This window comes from Muscardinus avellanarius (genome assembly GCF_963383645.1).
Source record: "Muscardinus avellanarius genome assembly, chromosome: 12".
Taxonomy (NCBI): Eukaryota; Metazoa; Chordata; class Mammalia; order Rodentia; family Gliridae; genus Muscardinus; species Muscardinus avellanarius.
Window position 1 is genome coordinate 58,389,735 of NC_137798.1, and position 25,403 is coordinate 58,415,137.

Genomic DNA, 25,403 nt, shown 5'->3' on the forward strand with positions numbered 1-25,403 from the left:
GACTGAGAACAGAGCTCAGAGCCACAGAGGAGATACACCGGCCTCACGCCTGAGGACGCGGCAGCAGCGCTTTACTGCCGGCAGCAGCGGCGAGTTCACCGGACGGCTACAGCAAGCCAAGGTGAGCCGCTGCGGAACAGCCAGGCAGGATTTTTCGGCGCAGGGAGAATCTAAAGCTCCCAGTGGCTGAGCTCAGCACATGCTGCAGGGACTCAGAGTGGAACTCAAAACCAAGAAGAAAGCCAGCCTCACGGCCGAGGGCGTAGCAGCGGCGCCATATTGCCACCAGCGGCAGCAGCAGCGAATTCACTGAGTCCAGTACAGCTACATCTGCGAACTCATGAACAGTGAGTCAAATTGCGGGCCACAGAGGAGAAATCCCAGTACTGTACTCCCTGGGACTTGACCCAGTGGGGGAGTGGCGGTGGCAGAGATATCACACCATAGAAGAACGTGCAACCTGGCACCCCCCATAGTTTAAAGCAGCCTCCATTGACTCCCTGGGTCGGAGACTCTGTGATACAATCCAGTAAAGGAGTAGTGGGGTCTGAGATACTACAGACTCGAGATCCAGAGCACCTTAAGTGAAGTCATAGTGACCCAAGGGAAGAACCCAGAGAAGGCACAAACTTCCAAAATCATGGGAAAGAGGAATAACACTGGAGCAATGAATGCCCACAACCCCACAACATCAGAACCCGATAAATTTCTAGAAAAATCAGAACCCGATAGATTTCTAGAAGATCAATCAGGAAAATAACTGTAGAAATAATAGAGGTGCTTCGAAAAGAACTCAGAGAGAGCCAAAAAGAGATAAAGGATGCAATTAATGAAGTAAAGGCCTCAATTCAAAGCACAAACAACCGATTAGACCACATGGAGAACAGAATCTCGCTCTTAGAAGATGATCATTCAAAAAATGAACGCATAGTTTCTAATCTAGAAAAAAATATCCAACAGCAGGAATCTGACATTGAAGAAATATGGGCCCATTTTAAGAGAGCTAACCTAAGAATAATTGGAATAGAGGAGGGAAAAGAAAGTGAAACCAAAGGGATCAACAATCTCTTCAAGGAAGTAATAGCAGAAAATTTTCCAAACATAGAGCAAGAGGTTGATACACAGATCCAGGAAACTTATAGAACTCCCTTTAGACAGGATCGGAGAAGAGGATCCCCACGCCACATAATTGTCAAAATGACCAATGTGGAAGCCAAGCAGAGAATCTTAAAGGCAACAAAAACAAAGGGCCAAGTGACATTCAGAGGCAAACCAATTAGAATCACTCCAGACTTCCCAAACCAAGTCATGAGAGCCAGAAGGGCTTGGAGTAACATATTCCAAACTCTGAAAGAAAACAACTTCCAGCCAAAAATTTCCTATCCAGCAAAACTTTCTATCAAATTAGATGGAGAAATAAGAAGCTTCCATGACAAACAGAAACTGAAGGAATTTATGTCTTCAAAACCAGTGCTAGAGAAAATACTCAAAGAGATTAACTACAAAGAAGAAATAGGTAACACACACCAGAACCAGAGAAACAAGATTTTCCATCCAACAGACAACTAAGATTGGTTATCTGTGGAGATTCATTATTTATGTTAGTCTTTTACCTATCTCTAAATTGTATTGTTTGCCTTTATTGTTGTTAATTTTTAGGATTTCTAGTTGGAATATTAATATACCTTCAGATATAGCATTTGGAAATATTTTATCCCATTCTATCAGTAACTTTTAACTCTGTTTACACTGTCTTTGGATATACAATATTTTTTTATTTTTTAGGGAGTTTGTATACTCTTCTGTTGCCTGTGCCATTGAAATCATATCCAAGAAATCACTGCCAATTTCAATGTTGTGAGGTTTTATGACCCAGATTTTCTCCTAAAAGTTTACAGTCTTAAGATTTATATTTAGGTCTTTTATCTATTTTAATACTTGTATATGGGATTAGGTAAGGGTCCAATTTTATTCTTTTCCATGTAATTATTATTTTTCAACAATATTTAGTTAAAAGATTATTATTTCCACCACTAAATGTTCATGGAAACCTTGTCAAAAATAACTTGACAATATAGGAAGAATTTAGCTCTAGGCTTTTATTTAACTCCAATGGTTTATATATCTGCCTTTAGAATAGTACTACACTGTTTCAATTATTGTAGCTTTATATGGTTTTAAATCAGAAAATATATATCTTCTAGCTTTGTTCTTTTTCAAGATCGTTTTGGGTATCTAGAATCCATATTCCATATTAGGATAGATTTTTTTTCTGAAAAATAAATATATAAATATATGATAGTTTCACCTAAAAAAATATATATTCTCTGGTAAGAAAGAAAGCAAAAAGAAATATTGAAATGTTATCTTTAAGTCATCAAAAGCTTGGTATCAGAAAAATGAAACTGTTATGTGAGATTATCATTTTTAATTTTGGATAAATTGCTATAATACTAGATGTCAACCACTAAGCCAAGCATGGGAAGGAGAGAATGGTGTGAGGATCGGGTGGGGGCTGACTGGGTGATGTGTGCATGTATGTCTACAAAAGTTTGTATCCCACTATGATGTATAAATACAGTGCACCAATAAAAAATAAAAAAAAGAAAGAAAGAAAGAAAGAAAATTTTTTGAAGAACAAAAGTGTTTTAATTTTGACAAAATTCCACTTATTTTTTCTGTTGTGGCTTCTACTTTTGATGACATGTCTCAGAAACCATTATCTAATCCAAGGTCAAATATTTACATTTTCTTAAAATTTAAGTTTTAATTTCTTACATTTAGGTTTTTGGTTCCTTTTGAATTAATATTTGAACACAGTGTGCAGCAACTGTCTTGTTTCATTCTTTTAAGTGTGAATATGCAGTTGTCCCAGCTTCACTTGTTGAAAAGACTATTCTTTCCCCCACTGAACTGTCTGGGCATTAAAAAAAAATCAATTTTAACTCTTAATTAAATTCCATTGATTTATGTTTATCCTTATAGAAGCCAGAACTGCAATGTCTTGATTACTGTACTATCACAGTATGCTACAAAATCAGAAAATGTGAGGTTCGGGCTGGGCGTGGTGGCGCATGCTTGTAATACCAGCACCTGGGAGGCGGAGACAGGAGGATCACACATGTTCAAAGCTAGCTGCGCTGGCTCAAGAGACCCTGTTTCCAAATAAAAAAGTATATAAATAGGTCTGGGAGTGTAGCCCGGAGGTAGAAGGGTTTCCAGAAACCCAGTACCACCAAAAAACAAAAACAAAACAAACAAAAAAAAAAAAACAAAAGTGAAGTTCATGTGTGTGCGCGCGCACAGTACTGGGGATTGAACTCAAGAGCGTTCTACCTCTGAGCTACCAGTCCTGTTTTACTTTTGTTTTGAAATAGTTCACTAACTGTAATCTCACACATCAAATTGTAATTACAAATAAGCTTCAGAATAGCACTGATGAAGTTAATTTTGCTTTCGTTATATGCCTGGACAACTTACTTAGGAATGGTAGAAAGTGAAAAAGGGCAAAAAAAAAATCCCTTGGGCTTTCCCATTAATTATAAAGTAGAATTTCCTTTTGTGTGAATATTTCTCATCAATTGCCAAGTCATGTGCAGATTTTCCACCAAATTAACCTATCCTTGAGGGAATGATGACATCCTCCATAGAGTGGACATTTGATTTTGTTTGCACTCATGTATCCTGCTTCCATAGCGCTTGCTTTTCATCTTTGGCTCTCCCTCTCCCCATGGTTAGGATGAAGTCAACTTCTACCTGACCCTAGGGGAGACTATGACAAGTTCAGCCCATCAGACTCTGTATGACCATATGTATGGATTCAGGTTCTTGGAAGTATCATCAGTCACAGGAATGCACAGACTAGCAGAGACTTCCAGAGAGAACTTACTCTTTCTTTGCAAATTTGAACACAAGATGAACACCACATCTGGAACCACAGGATATATCTGAAAGTAGCTCCAAAATGGAGAGTAGAGATGATGGGATTCTGATGACTTATTTGACAGTAGCACTCTTAGACTCTTGTATAATGAATTACTAAGTCCCCCATATGGATTAAGTCTTTTGTATTAAATTTTCCCTCACTTGCATCCAAGGAAATAAAACGGATACCTTCTCATTTATTAATGACTCCAGAGAGACTATACCAGTAAACATCACTCTGTGGATCCTAGTTGTCTAAGCAAAAGCTTTGCATCCATCCTGACATAAAAATTTAATTATCACTGGAAGCAACACACAATTTATCAGAAACACAATCTGGATTAGGGGGAAGATATTTCTATAATAAGAATTATGGAGATTAAAAATAATCAGGGTAGCTTGGCAGTATTTAACAAAAATTGTGTGTGTATGTGTGTGTGCGCGCGCGTGTGTAATTTTTTTTAGTGGTACTGATGACTGATTCCATGGCCTGTGAAAATAGAGATCTACAACTGAGCTGACTCTCCCACCCCAGCCCTTTTTAACTTTAAATTTTAAGACAGTCTTGCTAAATTGCCCAGTCTAACCTCAAATTCATGATCCTCCTGCATCAGCCTCCACAGTAGCTAGGATTATAGGCATGCACCACTATGCCCAATGCAAAAAAGTTTTTATTAAAGTTGTATTATTATACCTTTTGCTTTACTCTATCAGGTAGCATTAGGTGGTTACAATTAAAAGGAAAACAAAACACTATTACAGAGATATTGTTGAGGACATACTTTCTATAGCATTATACATTATTTGCTTCATAAAGATTCAAGAAAGCCGGGCGTGGTGGTGTACACTTGTAATCCCCACGCTTGGGAGGCTGAGACAGGAGGATTGCATAGGTTTGAAGCCAGCCTCAGCTACTTAGTGAGGCTCTCAGCAATTTAGTGAGACCCTGTTTCCAAATAAAATATAAAATAGGTCTGGAAGTATAGCCCGGAGGTAGAAAAGCCCCTGGGTTCCACCCCCAGTACCACCAAAAAAAGAAAAAAAAAGATTCAAGAAACAGTTATTTTGAAATCTCAAAATCAGATAAACTCTGCTTTTCAATTGCAACTGATTTGTTCTCCTTATATAAATCTGTACCTGATCAGATTTTGATCAGGATATTTTGTGGTGGGAATTTTAACCCTAATCTTCTCTTTTAACACAGTACTTTTTTTTTTTTTTTTTTTTTTACCCCAATAACATCTGAAGGAGATTTTAGAATTAAGCTGAGTATAAGTCAACCAAGGAGGTAAATAACCTGTCTGGTGTGTTGGTAAAGTATCTACTGTATTCTGTGTAAAATGTAGAGTTCAGTTTCCTCTGGTGCAATTAATTGGACGGGTTAAGCTGCTAACTGTTGGTTTAAACAATTCTTAACCTTTTCAGAGTTTTGCAACTTTCAAGTATTCATTCTCAGTTCCTGATGTTCAGAGGGTAAGAAACTTAAAGCTAGGTATTTTCTTGCTTGAAACCTTAATGTAAATTAATATATTAGGTTAAAAGGTCTTTTTTTTTTTTTGTAGTAATAGGAATAGTAGTACTGGGAATTCAACCCAGAAGCATTCTATCTCTGAGCCTGAGGTAGCTATTTTTTATTCTTTATTTTGAAACAGGGCTTTCTTAATCTTGCTCTTCTGCATGTGGTGGGGGGAAAAAATCACCGCCATCAATATCTAGCCATGATCACTCTCAGAATATGGCTCAGAAACTTGACCAACATTAGAAGAGTTGGCACTGGAGAAACATGCAGCAGAATAATAAACTCTATTGTATCTCTCATACCAGCCTAAACAAAATTTTGAATTCTAGACTAGATGTAGAATATATTCAAAGAACTCACATGGCTGTATTTTTGATAATTCTTCCTTGGTCCATTTTCTGTCCAATGCCATGTACAACAAATACAATATGGGTCGTCTGTGATGGTTTGTCTTCTAATGTGGCTTCTTCTACATAACCCCTATGAAGTCTGGTCCCACTACTTGATGCTAGAGAAAAATTATAATTCTTAGTTTATCATTTATTTTGAGAAATAGTATTTTCACAGTGTTAAAAAGTAGCAATGAGAATATAAAGAAAAAATTCCCCTGGGTTTCTCTATGTATAGAGAAAAGGAAATAAAATTTGAAGATAATACATTAACTGACTGATACAGGTTAATTAGACCTGACACCAAAGCCAGTAATCATTAGGAAAAAGGACAAACTGAATATATAAAAATTAAAAACTTCTTTATAAAATATACCATTAAGCAAAGAAAAAAGATGAATGACAAACTTGCAAAAGTTGTGCACAGTATGACACAAGGAAACTGAAAAAATTACATGAAATATCTTTGTATACTTACAAAGATAGATACTAGTCACAAATTAAAGATAATCATCCAAATAGTAAAAAGGGCTAATGATATAACAGGGGAATTCACATAATAAACACAAAAATTAATAAGCATATAAAGATATTAAAAACATTTTATCAAAGAAATTAAAAGCTATTAAAATAGTAAAATTTTTATCAGATTTAGTTTAAAAATTGTTTTATAAGACTCTACCATCCTCTTAGTAAAATTTCTCTGCTGTCCTCTTCTCTTAGTAAAATTTCTTTAAAGAATTTTCCCTCTATTGCCTTCCTTTTCTTACCTTCTGCTTAAGATTCAACCCATTCTATTCTGACTTCTGCCCTATCAGTTCAAGTTACCTATGACTGCCACTTTTACTAAGTACAATGAAAAATTTTGTCTTCACCTTCCTTGACACTGTATTTCAAATGTTATATATTTTTTTCACGGTGGCAGGGTGGACTGCTTTTGTGCTTTCAGAAGTATAAAAGATGCTTATTTTCTAAGATCATTTAAATATATATTTTTTTCATGGATGAATACATGCTAAGTAAAACACCTTAAAGTTTTATTTAAAAGGGTACCTGCCACTAGACTTAATATTTATTTAAAATAACACTAAAAATAGAATTTGAATAGTCTCTTTTTGATATAAGAAAAAATAATCCCAGATTCCCCAAATTTTAAAAGCCATAGTAATATTTAACAATTACCTTTAGAAAATCCCAGTTTTTGGGTAACTGTTCTTGCAATTTTAGATGTTGTTGCATCGCTATAAAGATATACTTCATCCACACTGTGCCAGTCCACGTGATTACGACTCAATTTGAAACTATGAATAGCTGTTGCAAAAAGGAAGAGTTAACTTGAAGGTCTCCAAGATAAACTTCATTTGTGTAAAAAATTCTCATGCTGACATCTTTGAATATTATCTGACAACTCAAAAATACAACTCAATTAAATAGAAAACTATTTTTAAAATTTTATGTCGAAGCTGGGCATGGTGGCGCATACTTGTAATCCCAGTAATTGGGAAGCTGAGACAGGAGGATCATGGTTGGCGGGCAGCCTCAGCTGCTTAGTAAGGTCTTCCACAACTTAGTGAGACCCTGTTTCAAAATAAAGAATAAAAAATTATATAAGGCTTGGGGTGTAGCTTGGAGGTAGAATGCCCCTGGGTTCAATCCCCAGTACTGCAAAAAATAAAGTAAAAAAATAAAATAATTTATGTTGAGTGAGTAAAGGATAGGTACTTTATAAATTATTAACAATGCTACAGGGAACGGAGACTTGTTAAAACATAAAGTGAGCCAGGTGTGGTATAGCACATGCTCGCAATCCAAGTACTTGAGAGGCTGAGACAGGAGGATCGTAGGTTCACGGCCAGCTACTTAGTGAGGTCCTCCACAGCTTAAGTAAGGAATAAAAGAATAGGTTGGGGGGTGTGGCTCAGAGGCAGAATGCCCTTGGGTTCAACCCCCAGTAAAACACACACACACACACTCTCCCAAAAAACATAAAGTGGCATAACTACCATAATTTCAACCTTTTAAAAGAACTTTTCTCAGATGATATGACTCTTCTTTAGGCCTAAGGGATATATACTTAATTGAAAGTCTTCAATGGTTTTAACACTGAAACTTAAGTTCCATTTTTCTGTTGATTTTATAAAAAATACCAAAAGATCTGTAAAAAATTTACTCAGTGCAAGAAAAAACAGATTATAGGGACAGAATAACATATTAGAATCTAAGGGATTTTTGGAATGAAACGGATAATAGGGTCAATTACTATTGTATATTGCCCCTCATAGCAGAAATCCAAAGTTGGAAATATTTTAATAAGAAAGTAATGTATTTCCACCATTATGTTCAAATCAGTTCAGTTGGTACATTTTTGTAACTGGGGTTATGCTACATAAAAACAAGCTCTTAAAAGAAATCCAGACCTATACCCTTTAAGATCCCATAACCTCTGTATGTTGGTCATTTCTGCACAACACAGCAAATAGTGTGTCCTAATGCAGTATGTAGAGCTATCGCTAACTCAGCAATATTTATGGAAGTAGTGAATTAGGAAAATGATTAACACACCCACCAATTCATTATTTAATTCGTTTGTTTTTGAGACAGGGTCTTGCTAAGTTGCCTACGCTGGTCTTGAATTCACAATCCTCCCACCTCAGCCTCATGAGTTGCTAGGATTACAGTATGGCCACTATGCCTGGCTCATGACTTAATAATAATTATTATATTTTGAAGGCCTTAAACTTTTCCTCTCTCTGGTACATGGATGAAAAAAATTCACATTTTCCTCTCTCTGGTACATGGATGAAAAAAATTCACATTCTCATCTTCAGGAGAGTAAGTACCTTCTAATCACTATGCTTGGTTTATTTCTTTGAAGTCCACTTAAGGAAAATTATTATTCCCTATTTTATGTGTAAAGACAGAAATATAAAGAGATTTAATTATTTGCCACAAAACTAGCTACTGGTAGAATCTAACTCATTTGAAGATAAGTTGAAAATAAATTTCTCAAAAATTTACATTTTACTTACCTGCCAAGGCACATTACTGACATTGAATACAGACCAAGATTCAATTAACACAATACATACTATTATCTTCAATTTCAAAGAAAACAATACACCTTTTGCAAGATCTGCCCCCCCGCACCCTGTGGTACTTGGGGTTGAACCCAGAGGCATTCTACCTTCAAGGTACACCCCCAGCCCAATTTTATTTCTTATTTGGAAACGGTCTTGTTAGGTTGATGAAAGTCTCACTACTTGCTGAGGCTGCCCTCAAATCTGCAATTCTCCCGTCTCAGCCTCCTAAGTACAGGGATTACAGGCGTGTGCCATCACACCTGGCTCTAACTTTAACAAAATTAAAAAAAAAAAAACTCTCTATAAAGTAAAAAAAAAAAAAAAAACTGCAAGAGTTTGACAATTGTTTGTAAACCACATTTTTGTTAGTTTTCAGCAACATATGCTAAAAATTGAAGCTATAAGATTGAGATACTTAAGAGAACAGGGTTAAGCTGGCAAGGTTTTGCTCTCCTTTAAAATCAGCCATAGATTGTCTTAAGGTAAACATCTTAATACTAGTGAACATATCACTACTGGACTATACACATAGTTTGCAAATGTTTATACACATGTATAATAAAAGAATACTAAGCAAAATATAAAAACTAATAATTGCTATGCTCTAAATGCAACTGAATGCTATAAGCCGGGAATATAACTACATGGAGAAATAAAACTACAATTACTGTACCTTGGGAACGCTTTCTTTTAAGACCTGCAGCATCTGTACTCTCCTTATATCCTCTCCATTTGAACAAAGAAGGGAGGGAGAAGGGAGGGAGGTGGTAGACAACTAAGAAAGCAAAAACACTGAGCTTCAAAGTAAATTTAAATGAGGTTTGCCATTTTGCCTTTTTGTTTTAGTATTAACTTTAAAAAATGAGTTGTATTTGATAAACATTATTCTAAATGCTTTATATAATTTCTGGGTAAAAATCAGTAAAATGAAACATTAGTTTAATGTTTACCAAATACATACTCTACTTTAACTGAAAGAATAAAGGCAAATTATATCTAAATTTATCAGTTACAATTATATGACAATCATTTACTCTCCTCTGCACAGATAGACTATAAAACAACATGGCGTACAAAAGTATGCTTGAGAGATTTATAAACTCCATCTTTACAGTACTAAGGCTATTCACTTTTACTAAATTTGTGATTTTTGAAAGGCCAACAGCTGATGTACAAACTGTGAATGCAATAAATAACATTTTATACATCTAATACCACTTGCCTAAGCTATCACAATATACACGTCCTCTAGATGCTGCCCATTACCAAAATACAATGGCCCAAGGCTTCCCTCTTCACAGCTCTGTTCAAGTTGTTTAAAAAAAAAAACTTTTTAAAAATGACAAGTTTTAAAGAAATCAAACTGGAAGCTCTACCTTTAGCTACTCCTCTTGAAAAGATTTATAGTGTTAAGAAACTAAAAGAATGCCAGTAGCAAAAATGTATGCTGTGACATCTTAGCACATAACAGACAAATAGAGAAAAGCTGGCTACAGACTTGGTATTTGGCAAATCAGTAGATAACCTTAATGGCAACATATTTCATGTCACACTTTGCTAGTTATATATTAATACTTTTTATATTTTAAGTAAACAATTATTAAAATTCACTTGAAATTGAATCTTACATATCAGTTTATTCAGTTAACAGATAACCAAACCTTTGTGATTTAGTTAAAATTTAAGTTCTAGTACATTTGGTTTTCATCCTCATTCCCTTCTACATTATTATTTTTTTGTGGTAACAGAGATCAAACCCAGGGGCATTCTACCTCTGAGTTATACCCCCAGCCCTATTTTTTAATTTTGAAGCAGGGTCTCACTAAGTTGCAGAGGGCCTCCCTAAGCAGCTGAGGCTGTCTGCAAACCCGAGGCCTCGGGTCTCAGTCTCCTGAGTACTAGGATTACAAGGGTGTGCTACCATGCCCAGCTCCCTTCTAACATTAATTTGACAAAAGTTAAATACTGCTCAAATACAAAAATCTTTAATTTCTGTTGTATACTATTAGAAATGTAACAAATCTGTTGTATATACACATGAAATATATGCAAAGCTTAGTGCATAAAGGTATTTGAGAAATGCTTACAAGCATAATAACTATGCCTATATACTTAGTAACTACAGCTATGTGATTATATGTCTATAAGAACTACAGACTAGAGCTAAAAGCTGGGCTCTGCTATTACATCAGGATTATAAAAATATTTCAATGTCACAGAGGCAGAAAATGACAATTGAAGCAATATTCTTCACTGAAATGTTTCTTCTTTCATGTGCCTTCTGGTCAGTTATTCAGGAGTAGATATACCACTTAGACCAGCAAACAATTTTAAACAAAAAATTCATTAGGAAATACTGCTAATATATCAAAGTGGATCAAACTAAACTTGAGAATTTACTACAAGGAGAAACAGAAACTAGATTTTGTAAATCTAGTAGTAAAACTAACACAAATCAAGTCCCAAAATTACTGAAAGAGAGTGAATGAGAAACACAAGGACCATTTGGCTACATTTTAAAACTATGCAAATAGTTTCAGAAAGCTAGTCAAACTACAAAAACAAAAGCTTTCCTTTCTAAAATAGTATAACTTAAAGATGAACATACCCATATCTTATATAGTTATATAAAGTCTCAAGCCCCCAAACAGAAAACCATTATTTAAAACATTTACAAAAATTGATTTTTTTTTTTTTTGTAGTACTGGGGACAGAACCCAATGGCATTCTACCACTGAGCTCCACCCCCAGCCCTATTTTTTATTCTTTATTTTGAAACACGGTCTCACTGAGTTACAAAGACCTCACTAAGTAGTAGCTGAGGGACTACCATGATTTTCCTGTCTCAGTCTCCCAAATCCTGGGATTACTAGCATGTACCACCACGTCCGGCTTGACGTGGTTATCTTTCCGATTTTACTTGATTTACTTTTGGTACTGGGGATTCAATCCAGGGATATTCTACCTCTGAGCCACAAACCCAGCCCTTTAAAAAATTTATTTTTAATTAATTTAACGGGACTAAGGGTTGAACCCAGAGCCACTTTACCTCCAAGATATACCCTAACTCTTTTTATTATTTGTTTTTGAAATAGAGTCTTGCTAGGTTGCTAAGACTACTCTTAAACCTGCAATCCTGTCTCTGCCTCCCAAGTACTAAGATTATAGGTGTGCATCATCACACCTGGCTTACTTTTTCTTCTGACACTGGGTCTCACTAAGTTGCTGAGGTCTCACGAAATTGCTGAGGCTGGTCTCCAACCTGCAATCCTTCGATCTCAGCCTCTCAAGTACTGGTGGCTTGAGCCACCACATTTGGCTCACAAATTTATTTTTACTGGAATATTGCTGGCTTTGTTAAATATTTTATAGGCACAGAGTATTTAATATTTTTCAACCCAAAGCATAACACTGAGGGACTACTCCTAAGAACAGCAGAAGAAAAAAAAGGGTTTACTGTCAATCCAAATCGATTACTGCTAAAGAAAATTCAAGTCCTAAAAGTACTATCTAATTTGTGTTTTGTTAAAAAAAAAAAAAGTTTTATGGCTAGGAAATGTGGCTGAGTGGTACAACACTTGCTCACCATGCATTAGGCCCTGGGTATAATTCTAGCACCTCAATAAACAAAAGTTTTAGCTGGCAATTTCTATGTATTAGTAAGTATGCATAAACTAAAAATACAACTAAAAATGCTGATTTATCAAAAAGCTATATTTAATTAAATGGCGGTTTTGTGTGTTTACTTGCTATAGTGGGGAATGAATCCAGGGGCTTGTGCCTGCTAGGCAAGGGCTATACCACTGAGCTACATCTCTAACCCCAAAATGTTATTTTATATAAGTCTTAAATGACAATGAAAAAATATTTAAAATACTAAAAATATTTCCAATAAATTTTCTTGTCAATTCATCTCTTAAAGACGTTTTCTTGGTCATATAATTCTGAAAGCAACAAAAATATCCAAAAGGAGGTTGGCTGGTGACATACTAATCTGTACAATAGGAAAACTCACTCTCTCCCCTTTTTAAACTAAACAATCTGCTTCCTGGGAAGCAGCCCGTGGATCTCAAGCCTGCAAACTATAATGAGAAAACTCCTGGCAATCTTTCTTGGACCGCAGAGAAATTGAGTGAGGGAAATTGATAAAAATGAAATGACTAAAACCTAGGAGATGGGAATCTCTTGGTAACCAGAGAAAAAGGGACAAGGTGGTTAGGTTAAGATACTCTCCATCTTTTAATTGACTTTTGAAATGCTATTTTCACAGTATAGAATGTCCTTTATCCAGCACATAACAGGCATGCTGTAAATCCACACAGAGCAGCTAATACCTGTGCTTTCATAGCACCTCAAACTAGCTTCAATGTAAAAACCTGATCCTTGTACTTTCAACTTTCCTGTGACTTTAGTGTGGCTCTTGCAGACAGCATCTAATCTGGTGTTGTATTCTTATCAAAGCTGTCGATTTCTGTCATTTAAATGAAATGTCAATTCACATATTTCTTGTAGATATTGATATGGGGCAAATTTAGGTCCACTATTTTTCAATTTATTTTTCTCTGTCTTATCTGCTTTTGTTTCTGTTCCTCTTTTCCTAGTTTCTTTGACCTAACAAACAAGGCAATCTTTTCATTCCTTTACTGGCCTGAAAAAACAAAACAAAAAAAAACCTTTTCCTTTCAGAATAATTTTGGACATAAGAGAAAGTAGCAAAAATAGGGTATGAAGTTACCATTTATTCTTCACCCAGCTTCCCCTTATATTAGCATCTTGCATGCTTTATTTAACAAAATTAAGATATATTGGTGCAATGCAATTAATCTACAGACTTTTTGGACTTCTATTTTACACTATCTTTTTCTGTTGTAGGATCCAATCCAGAAAGCCCCATTGCATTTGTTTTCATGGGTCCATCACTTCCTCCTTCCTGTGACAACCCTGACAAGTTGGAGGAGTATTGGTTATTTATTTATTTATTTATTGGTACTGGGGGTGGAACCCAGGGGCTTTTCTACCTCCGGGCTATACTCCCAGACCCATTTTATACTTTATTTGGAAACAGGGTCTCACTAAGTTGCTGAGTCTCACTAAGTAGCTGAGGCTGGCTTCGAACCTGTGTGATCCTCCTGTCTCAGCCTCCCAAGCGCAGGGATTAAAAGCATGCACCACCATGCACCACCACCACGCCAGTCTTGGTCAGTTATTTTGTAGCATGGTTTGCAATCTTGCCAGGTTTCAGCACTAACCCATACGATTCAACTTTTACTAATTACTGCATATGCTTGGATAAATTATAAATGAAACAGTTATTTAGTACTGGATTGAAGTATTATTTATTTGAACACCCAATTTTATTTCTATAATTAATCTCAAGTGAAATGATAAGACTTGCATTTGTTATGCTGTTAGATAAATGTTTTCTAGGCTATGGGGCAGGGTAGGAAAGAATCAATTTTTATTTTCGTTTTCAGAGAGAACTAAGTTTAAAGTATTTAAATCACAAAAAGAGAGTACCTTTTTATGGGTTATTCTTATTTGGATGCTATAGAAAGAGTTATATCAAACTTATATCAATCTCTTTAATTTTGTGCTCACTTTGACATTAATAGGAAAATTAATAAAGAGGAAATTATTAAATATATTCAATCCATTTAAAGCAAAAGCTATTCTAACCAAACAAAATCAGAAAAAGATGATTATTATTATTTTGGTGCTAGGGATTGAGTTCAGGGAATTCTACCTTCAAAGCTATAAACCAGCCCTATTTTATTTTATTTTATTTTATTTTATTGAGGTACTAGGGATGGAACCCAGGGTCATTCCACCTCCAAGCTATACCCCCAGCCCTATTTTTTATTCTTTATTTTGAAACACGGTTTCACTGAACTACAAAGGGCCTAAGTAGCTGAGGCTATCTGCGAACCTGGATCCTCTTGTGTCAGCTTCCCAAATGCTGGGATTACCACCACACCTGGTTCCTATTTTATTTTTTATTTTGAAAAAAGGTCTCCCAGAGACTGGCCTTGAACCTGTGATCTTTCTGCTTCAGCCTTTCAAGAACTGAGATTTCAAGCACACACACTGCCAGGCTTTTATTATTATTTTAATGTCCCTGAAGGAAAGAATTGTTCACTTTCTTTGAAATGCCCTAGAACACTTAGAGTCCAAAATAGATTACTTTTAAACATTTCATTTTAAGTGGGATTTTCCGCAAAGCCTTTTTTTTTTGGTGGTACTGGGGATGGAACCCTTCTGCCTCTGGGCTACACTCTCAGACCTATTTTATATTTATTTGGAAACAGGGTCTCTTAGCCAGTAAGGCTGGCTTTGAACCTGGCGATCCTCCTGTCTACACCTCCCAAGCGCAGGGATTACAAACGTGCGCCACTGTGCCTGGCAAAGCCTTATTTTTAATAACTAGAAGGCACTGTGATCACTGACTCTCTTCCAAGTATCTTTTCGAATGTTTAACAGTCATTGTCTATTAAGTTATCTTGTATTTACTCTTTTGTAACTACTCTCACTGGTGCACTTTGTCTTCTCTAACAAGCTGAAAACTCCTTGAGGGTAGAAACCATATCTATTTCTTTCATGAAAAGTGTCTACCACAAAACTACCTACATTTGGAAGCTTTCAAAATCTAATATGAAGAGTCAAAGGCTTTATCATCTATAAACAAAAAATTTAGGTCGAAATGGCATCCCAACTAATGAAATATAAAAATTTAGATGCTAAAAGCTGGGCGTTGTAGCAAACACTTGTAATCCCAGCATTCGGTAATCCCAGCATTTGGGAGGTTGAGACAGGAGGATCATCATTCATGGACAGTCTCAGCTACTTTGGTGAGGCCCTTTGCAACTAAACCAGTGAGACTCTGTTTCAAAAAAAAAAAAATAGGACTAGGGGTATAGCTCAGAGGTTAAATGCCTCTGGGTTCCATCCCCAGTATTGAAAAACAAACAAACAAACAAACAAACAAACTAGAAGCTTGAGTAAGAGCAAAATAATAAAAAATTATATTCTTTAACTTTCTAGATAGGATAAGTTTGAGGTATTTTCCCAACAATGGTGGTTTTATGAATGGTGGTTTTTTGACATGGCAAATGTTCATTTCTTCCAATTATTTTCAAATGAACTACAAAATTTTCCATAATCTTCAAAATCAAATGTCATATATCTTATTTGTTTTTTGCAGGTCTGGGGATGGAACCCAGCGGCATTCGATCTCTGAGCCAAACTCCTAGCCCTATTTTTTTTTTTTAATTTTGAAACAGGGTCTCACTAAGTTACAGAGGGCCTAAGTAGCTGAGGCTGTCTACGAACCACAATCATCAGATCTCAGCCTCCCAAATGCTGGGGGTACAAGTGTACACCACCACGTCTGGCCAAATGTCACATCTTATTGAATGAATGTATGTTTAATATAATACGGAATAACAAAAAAGACTGAAAATGATGACAACAGCATATTTATACTGAACTGAAATCCTATGTTAATAACAAAGCATGCCGAATCTTTACCTATATTGCCATGGTAAGTTTTAAAAAGTTAATTTTTTCTTCTAATAAAATTTTTTTTTACAGATTATTTTTGACAGATTATAATGCAATTGTGTTTAATCACATTCTGTTATTACTAATTAGAATTTTACCATTCAACATATATTCTTGAGGGTAATACTACTATAATATACTGCATATATCATAGAATTGACACATAGAAACACTCAAAGACATACTAAAAAACCTACTAATACACAAATAAACCATGTCTTTATATCAAACTTAAATAAATTTGGGCACTTTTAGAAAAACTAAAGTATCCTGCTATATTTATAATATCTTAGCAAGGAGATATAAAATGGATACATTAAAGTTTAATTCTTATTGTACATAAGATTCCAAAAATGTGGGATCTCTGAGATGAAACAGACTGATGATTAACCTCCAAAGGATGACTAGCAAATGAAAAATTATTTTGAATGTCGTATGAGAAAAAGGTGCAATCTGCTTATATTCTATATGCTCATTCTTTTTCTCCTCCAAGTTCTTGAATTGTTTTTCATGCACTAATAGTAAGGAATTTGGGTGGCTAAACTTGGTTTAGCTAATATAACGCTTATTGTTTTGCCAATGTTAAACAATTATTTCCAATCATATCCTTTGTTTTTTCAAGTTGTAGTCTGTGCATTACCTAGTCAATATTAAGTTTTGCAGCTTTAGAGATATTTTATGAGGAAAAGGAAAAAAAATGCTGTATTTGTAGTTTAATTTACTAGATTTAGTAGGGCTTGCCAAGAAACCTCCCAAACGAAGGCAAGCATGGATGAAGAAACACTTTTAGATAAAAAAAATTTTAGAGATATCTATAATTCTACTCTACCTGTACATTTATACTCACCAGAATAGCTGATCCCACTGCCTGCAGTAAATGGAACAATAGAGGTATTTTTAACTTTACCACATATTTTGAAGTTCACTCAAGATTCAAACACATAATAAAAACATGGCAATCTTGGCTATCATATTTTTAACTACTGCAAACATATCCAAATGCTGAATAAAGAAATCTTAGTAATTTGTTTCAAGTTAGAAACTGTTATGTTAATTAGGAACACAGCTAAGAGGCAAGCAGTTTTTAATTTCAGGGAAATAATTAACATTAAAATATTAACAAAACTGCTCTTTTGATATAATGACAAGAAATTTCTGATAAGTTCAATTTGTTCTAATAACTAAAACACTGCCAGAAGAGATTAGTTCAGGGGCAGTCAGTTATACAGGCTTTTGACCAGTACAAAAGATATTTTCTGACTGTACATTTATAGTAAACTGTGTTAGTGTCATGCAATGAACATATATTTTGAGTAAGCAAACTTGAAGCAGTTAAGAGATTCATAGCAATTTTAAACTATAGAATAATAATCAAACTTTTTTTTTTTTTTTTGCGGTACTGTGGATGGAACCCAGGGACATTCTACCTCGGAGCTACATCCCCAGCTCTATTTTTTATTCTTTATTTTGAAATAGGGTCTCACTGAGTTGCAAAGGGTCTCACTAAGTAGCTGTGGCTGGCTGCAAACCCGGATCCTCCTGTCTCAGACTGCCAAATGCTGGGATTATAAGCATGCACCACCACACCTGGCATAATCAAACATTTAAACTCAAATTTTGGGGCTAGAAAGTAGCTCAGTGATAAGAGTGCTTGCCTAGTATGCATGATACCCTAGGTCCAATTCGCAACACTGCAAATACATAAATAAATAAAAATTTATACATTTTAGTCCTCCTGAATTATGACTTTCAAACTTATGAACGACTCTACACTTTACCAATCATGTCCTTGGCTTACAGATTATATTAAATGTATTAACTGGTCTTACCATCTTTTCCATCTATGGGTTTTGACAGTTCAATATCAAAATTTTCCTGTAGCTGCTGACCCCTAAAACAACTGAGATGTTCTTGCTCAATTAAATTACTTTCTTCTTCTTCTAGAGGCTGCCAAGTACCATCAATAAACCATTGTCCACGCATTACTGGTATCTTATCAGCTTCTGAAAAGAGAAATCACAAAGTTATACACTTTAGGATTCAACCTCTTAAAACTAAGGAGACATAGTAACTACAAACTTACATTTTGCTGCTGCTATAAGAAAAACAGACTTTCATGACCTAATATTATCATTTAAAGCATTAAAATTCTGATTTCAGGTCAGGGTATATACTTTTTTGCAGCATAAAAATTTGTTCATATTAAATATTACACATATAAATTTCTAGCATTAGAAAGGTAGGTGAGAAATGATTTATATAATTGAGGCCCTGAGTAATTAAAATTAGGAGGCTAAGGGGTTTAGTAGTTTCATGCAAGGCTTTGTTGATCGTTCCAAAGACTTAAAAAAATATACTGATGTAAAATCCCCGAAGTAAGCTGGGCGTGGTGGTGGTGCACGCTTGTAATCCCCGGGGGGCTTGGGAGGCGGAGACAGGAGGATCACGCAGGTTCAAAGCTAGACTTGCGGGCTTAAGAGAGCCTGTTTCCAAATTTAAAAAAGTATAAAATAGGTCTGGAAATGTAACCTGGAAGTAGAAAGGCTTCCAGGAACCTCAGTACCACAAAAAAAAAAAAAAAAAAAAAAAAAAAAAAAAAAAAAAAAAAAAAAAATCCCAGAAGTAGTTTTTTAGAAATAGTGTGTATGGCAAGAGTGTGCTATACTTCTTAGGAATGCCTTGGAGATTATGGGCTCCCACTTAGTATATAGGAAAAAACAGTTTTAGTAAATTCCATATCTATTTTTTTTTAATGAGAAAAAATTTTTGAATAACGGCATTTTTCTGATTAAACTTTCCCGAAAGCCTTAGATATGTATATATTAACCATATAATAGGAGTTATTTCAACTAAATTAAAAATAATTTGTACATATATATTAGAAAATATTCTAGGGACAAAAATCAGCAAACATTTCTTAAACTTTTCAATAACCACACTGTTAATAATAAAACTAGTATTGCCAATCTGAAATTATAGATAAAGATAATATATTGGTCCTGTTAATATTATTAGAAACCTAGAATTTTAGCATGGAACATAAAAATCAAAGTTATAAGACCCTTATAATCATGTATTTAAATTAGACATGTCTGCATGAGCCAGCCGGGCGTGGTGGCGCATGCTTTTAAACCCGGCGCTTGGGAGGCTGAGACAGGAGGATCGCACAGGTTCAAAGCCAGCCTCAGCTACTTAGTGAGGCTCTCAGCAACTTAGTGAGACCCTGTTTCCAAATAAAAAATATAAAATAGGTCTGAGTATAGCCCAGAGGTAGAAAGCCTCTGGGTTCTACTCCTAGTACCACCAAAAAAAAAAAAAAAAAAAAAAGAAAGAAAGAAAGAAAGAAAAGAAGTGTCTGCATGAACTAAAATGTATTTTCTCTTTTAAAATGTTCAAGCTAGAAAAGGTGTAGAAACAAAGCATAAGTACTTCTAAATACTGTAATCTGTAAATATCTTTCCCACAGAAAATTCAAGTCTCCTTGATGAATTAGCTAATTCCAGGTTTGGGATAGGAAATGTACTAGATGATCTTAAAATACCTTGTCCTATCAGATAACTCTGATATATTAAAACTTTTCTATTAATGTTACTTCTTGCATTGTCCTATATCCTACTATAACAATTCTGCTATATATGATATGTGCTGTTTGGTATATCACTAAAAATCTAACTTCATTGTGAAATATGGCCATTTATATATATAGATAGATAGATAGATAGATGGATGGATGGATGGATGGATGGATTGTGGTATTGGGGATTGAACTGGGGGCATTCTAGAGAACTCTCGATTACACCCTGAGCCCTTATTTATTTTTAATTTTGAAACAGGGTCTCACTAGGTTGATGAGAGTCTTGTTACTTGCTGGGGATCGACCCAGGGGCATTCTACCTCTGAGCTGCACCCCAGCCCTATTTTTTATTCTATTTTTTAAAGCAATTATTCACTGAGTTGCAAATGGCCTCACAAAGTAGCTGAGGCTGTCCAAGAACCTCAATTCTCCTGTCTCACCTTGCAAGTGCTGGGATTACAATTGCGCACCACCATGACTGGACTAATTTTAATTTATGATCCTCCTCTCTTGGCCTCCCAAGTACTGGGATTAAAGATGTGTGCCACTATGCCTGGAGAATTGTGGCTTTTTTTTTTTTTTTTTTTTTTTTGGTGGTACTGGGGTTCCTGGAAACCCTTCTACTTCTGGGCTAAACTCCCAGACCTATTTTTATACTTTTTTAAATTTGGAAACAGGGTCTCTTAAGACATCGTGGCTGGCTTCGAACCCGCGTGATCCTCCTGTCTTTGCCTCCTAAGCATGGGGATTACAAGCGTGTACCACCATGCCCAGCAGAATTATGGCTTTTAACATTATAAGTACACTCTATCAGGCTTAAGTTTTTTTGGCTTGGACTCTACTTCGTCTATCAAGATTGCAACCACTGGTTTTAAAATTTCTATTTGCCTGTATTAGGGTTGCATATCCCTCTCCCCCGACCATCACATGTTTTTTTCCCCAGTAGTAGGAATTGAGTCCAAGGAGACTCCACTGAGCTAACTCCTGGCCTTTTTTATTTATTTATTTTTATATTTTTGGTGGTGCCAGGGATAGAACCCAGGGTCATTCTACCCCTGAGCTATACCCCCAGCCCTATTTTTTATTCTCTATTTTGAAACAGGGTCTCGCTGAGTTGCAAATGGCCTCACTAAGTAGCTGAAGCTGTCCGAGAACCTCAATCCTCCTGTCTCACCTTCCAAATGCTGGGATTACAAGTGTGCACCACCATGACTGAATTAATTTTAATTCCAACACTGTCTTCTTCTCAACTCCAAACTTATATATCCAACTTCCTACTGGATATACAGCAGGCACTTTAAATGCAGTATGAACTTTTAAGCTGGGCATGTGTTGGGAACCATTAAGGCCTTCCCCTAGATTGGTGTCTCTGACTCAGCTGACTGTCCTTCGCCCAGAGTCAACAAGGTTTGGGGTTATGGAAAGTTAAAAGAGGTCTGAGAGAGGATCAGGTGGTGATGACACGAGGGTACTGATAGGCCTATCTGTAATGATGTGTTTTGTATTGGTCTGTATTGTATTCTGGTGGTGGTAGCACGAGAATGTTGATTGACCTGTAGCTGTGTATAAATACCTCTGGAAAAACAAGTCGGCGTCGGCGCAATAAAGATGAGATTGACCCAGAGGCTGTGTTGGCCAGGAGTATCCGCACGATAGAGAATACTGACCCAGGCATAGTCGTCAACCCGTAGGAAATATTGACCCATGAACAGGGGTTGACCAGTAGAGATAGTAGGCTGGCAGCTCCCCCACGTTAGGGTTAAAAACACTTCATCCTCACGCCTCACTTCAGAACCCCTACTCTTGCCGGCTGGCTCTGGCAGGTGGTGGCCTGTACGGGGACAAATTCTGATACTGAGGATCCCGTGAAGGACACCGCTGAATAAAAAGCGCGCTGGAAAGATTTTTGGTAGCGGTGAAACGTGGGAATTTTGTAATATATAACCGGTCACTAAAGTAAAGCTTTGAGCAAAAGAAACTAAGCCAGCAAATGAAGAAAGAAACTAAGATAGAAAATGAAGAAAGAAGCTAAGATAGAAAATGAAGAAACTAAGATAGAAAATGAAGAAAGAAACTAAGATAGAAAATGAAGGTGCCTAATGTGTAAATAGTAATAGACAATAGGTCAGAAGATTAGTTCCTAACGTAAGAGTTGTAAAAATCCAATGGGTCAAAAAATATACAATGGGTCAAAAAGTTTTTTGTTTTTTGCATATAGGTTAGAAGATATGCTTTCTGTTAAGCTTCCTAAGGAAGAATCTGCTGCTCAGTACCATAGAGATGAGTTGTTTTCTTTAATTTCACCACTTCAAGCAGCTATAAATCGGGCTGCAAAAAACGAAGATACTAGGGGATTTAGAGTTTTCCCAGATACTGAAGACCCTGATGGTTAAGGAAGTGTTATTAGAATTCTTAGATGCCGACAAAACTGGGTCAAGGAGGTGTTATTACAGGATATAGACCCTTTCTTTACAAACAATCCAGTTACTGAAAATCCTGACGGTCAAGGAGGTATTATTAGAGGACATAGGCCTTTTCCTTTCAAACAATTAAAATAATTTATAATAGCTTGTGCTCAATATGGACCAACAGCACCTAAACTCAAGCCATGTTAGAATCTCTCTCTATGGAGGCTTTGTGTCCTTCTGATTGGAAACAGATAGCCCGAGCTTGTTTATCAGGGGGTGATTTTTTATTATGAAAGTCTGAATTTGTAGAACAATGCCAATCCACAGCAGATTAGAACGTAGCTCAGGGAATACCCATAAACTTTGATATGTTAGCAGGAGAAGGACAGTTTAGGGAGACTGCTCAGTGATTGAAATTTAGTCTAGCTTCTTATGCTCAGAGCAATGCTGCTGTGCGTCGAGCATGGAACAAGTTGCCTTCTTCAGGAAAACAACAGAAGATCTTTCAAAAATAAGATAAGGACCAGATGAGCCATATCAGGAGTTTGTAGCCAGGTTATTACAAACTGCTAGTTGATTGATAGGCTACAGTGAAGCAGGGCTGTTGCTCATAAAGCAATTAGCCTTTGAGAATGCTAATACTGTTTTTCAAGCTGCCTTACGCCCTTTTAAAAAGAAAGGAGACCTGTCTGATTATATTCGACTATGTTCCGATAAAGGACCTGCATATACACAGGGACTAGCTATGGCTGCAGCATTACAAGGGAAAACTGTACAAGAAGTCCTTTTCCAACAACATAAATCAGGACCTAAGAATAATACGGTTAAAAGCTATGGGTATAGACAAAATGGTCATTTAGTTAACTGTCCACAGAGGCAGAATGCTAGTAATAGACGAGAGCCAGGCTTATGCCCTCAATGTAAAAGAGGGAAGCATTGGGCTAAGGAATGTAAATCAGGGACTGATGAGCAAGGGATTCAGTTCCTGTCGGGAAACAGAAGGAGGGGCCCGCCTCAGGCCCCACAGCAACAATGTTGTGGGGCACTTCAGACAGCTGTACCACAGCAGGACAACTTTCAACAAAACAAACCATTTGGGACTTATTCCGAGCAACCGCAGGCAGCGCAGGATTGGACCTCTGTGCCTCCACCTATACAGTATTAACTCCTGAAATGGGAATGCAGGCCCTTCCTACTGGCGTCCGTTACCTAAAGGGACAGACAGTAGGATTGTTGTTAGGACGAAGTAGTGTCACCATGAAGGGAAATGGATCAAGCAAGGACAGAAGACTCTTGGATTAATGCTGATGACTGAAAAATGGACTTATGTTCCAGATCATCCCATATTTCATCCAGCTATTTAGGAGCAGCGGGAGATCTCTGTCTTCAGTAACAACTCACGAATGCTGGGACTTCTTGCTTTGAATTTTGCACCCATTGCAGGACAGAGACTGATACTTTGGACAGAGAACTGATAGTACAAAGACTGATAGAATTGGTACTTTTGATTATTTTGGACAAAGACTGATAGTAAATGTGCTATTGAAGGTTTGGTCTTGTGGGGCCCTGGTTACCCAGGGAAAGGAGATAAAAAAATGTTAGCCCACTAATAAGTTGTTTACTCTATAAAATTGATTCAACATGTAAAAAGCATTGTGTTAATTGGAGAAAATATCTTGCTGAAATACCTATGTTACATGATACTCCCAATACCTTGTTTATTAGAGACTTGGGACAAAGTGTGGTCTCAGGACAAAGTGAGAACATTTTTTCAGCAGAAGTGCACAATTTACCTTTGAAGGGTACCCCCATTTAAGAGGCTGGTAGTCGATGATGGGTAAGATTTCCTTGGGACAAGGAAACCTAAGACAGGATATACAGCTTAGCTCTGTATTATCCAAAGACGGGTAATCCTTGATACAAAAAGGAAACAACCTAAGACAGACACAGTCTTCTTAGAATATAGTAAAAAAGGGGGAATTGTTGGGAGCCATTAAGGCCTTCCCTTAGATTGGTGTCTCTGACTCAGCTGACTGTCCTTCGCCCAGAGTCAACAAGGTTTGGGGTTATGGAAAGTTAAAAGAGGTCTGAGAGAGGATCAGGTGGTGATGACACGAGGGTACTGATAGGCCTATCTGTAATGATGTGTTTTGTATTGGTCTGTATTGTATTCTGGTGGTGGTAGCACGAGAATGTTGATTGACCTGTAGCTGTGTATAAATACCTCTGGAAAAACAAGTCGGCGTCGGCGCAATAAAGACGAGATTGACCCAGAAGCTGCATTGGCCAGGAGTGTCCGCGCGATAGAGAATACTGACCCAGGCATAGTCGTTGATCTGTAGGAAATATTGACCCACAAACAGGGGTCGACCAGTAGAGATAGTAGGCTGGCGGCTCCCCCACATTAGGGTTAAAAACTCTTCATCCTCATGCCAAACTTCAGAACCCCTACTCTTGCCGGCTGGCTCCGGCAGGCATGGTAGCAAATTTCTGTATATCCAGCACCTGAGAGGCTGAGACAGGAGAACTGCAGGTTCGAGGACACCCTCAGCAATGGACCAAGACTCTCAGCAACCTGGCAAGACCCTGTTTCCAAAAAAAGAAAAAAGAAAAATGAACTGGGGGGCGTAGCTTGACAAGTAACTCTGAGTTTAACCCCTACTACCTAAAACAAAACAAAAAGCCCACAAACTTTAGCTTTCCTCTGCCACCCCAAAGTGAGATTAGGTAGGTAGGAAACTTGTTCTATCACAATTCAACCAAGTAAAAAAACATTAGCTATATAACCTGGGCCACACATCCTCTTACTCACAATGCACTAATATTGTACATTCTACCTCCTTAGCATCTTCCTCCACACCTCAAACACCATTCAGGGCTCCACCCGACCCTCCTGTCTCCTTCCTTGTGCACTTTTCCAGCTTTCCAGGTATTTTTTACACTGCCGCCAAA

General features: G+C 36.6%; 1 protein-coding gene across 5 annotated transcripts in view; it reads right to left on the reverse strand.

Annotated features, from left to right (window-relative positions):
- DDHD1 (DDHD domain containing 1) overlaps positions 1-25,403 on the reverse strand; it is a gene marked incomplete at both ends in the record, with an annotated part of 82,825 nt that overhangs the window by 40,770 nt on the left and 16,652 nt on the right. For 2 of the 5 annotated variants that reach the window (XM_080706853.1, XM_080706851.1), the window contains 3 exons: positions 5,804-5,951; positions 7,015-7,143; positions 18,299-18,472. In XM_080706853.1, the coding sequence (XP_080562979.1) occupies positions 5,804-5,951; positions 7,015-7,143; positions 18,299-18,472 (451 nt within the window). Of the gene's footprint in view, positions 1-5,803; positions 5,952-7,014; positions 7,144-9,585; positions 9,688-17,316; positions 17,338-18,298; positions 18,473-25,403 lie in introns of all 5 variants that reach the window. The other 3 variants (XM_080706849.1, XM_080706850.1, XM_080706852.1) reach the window with 3 other exon arrangements.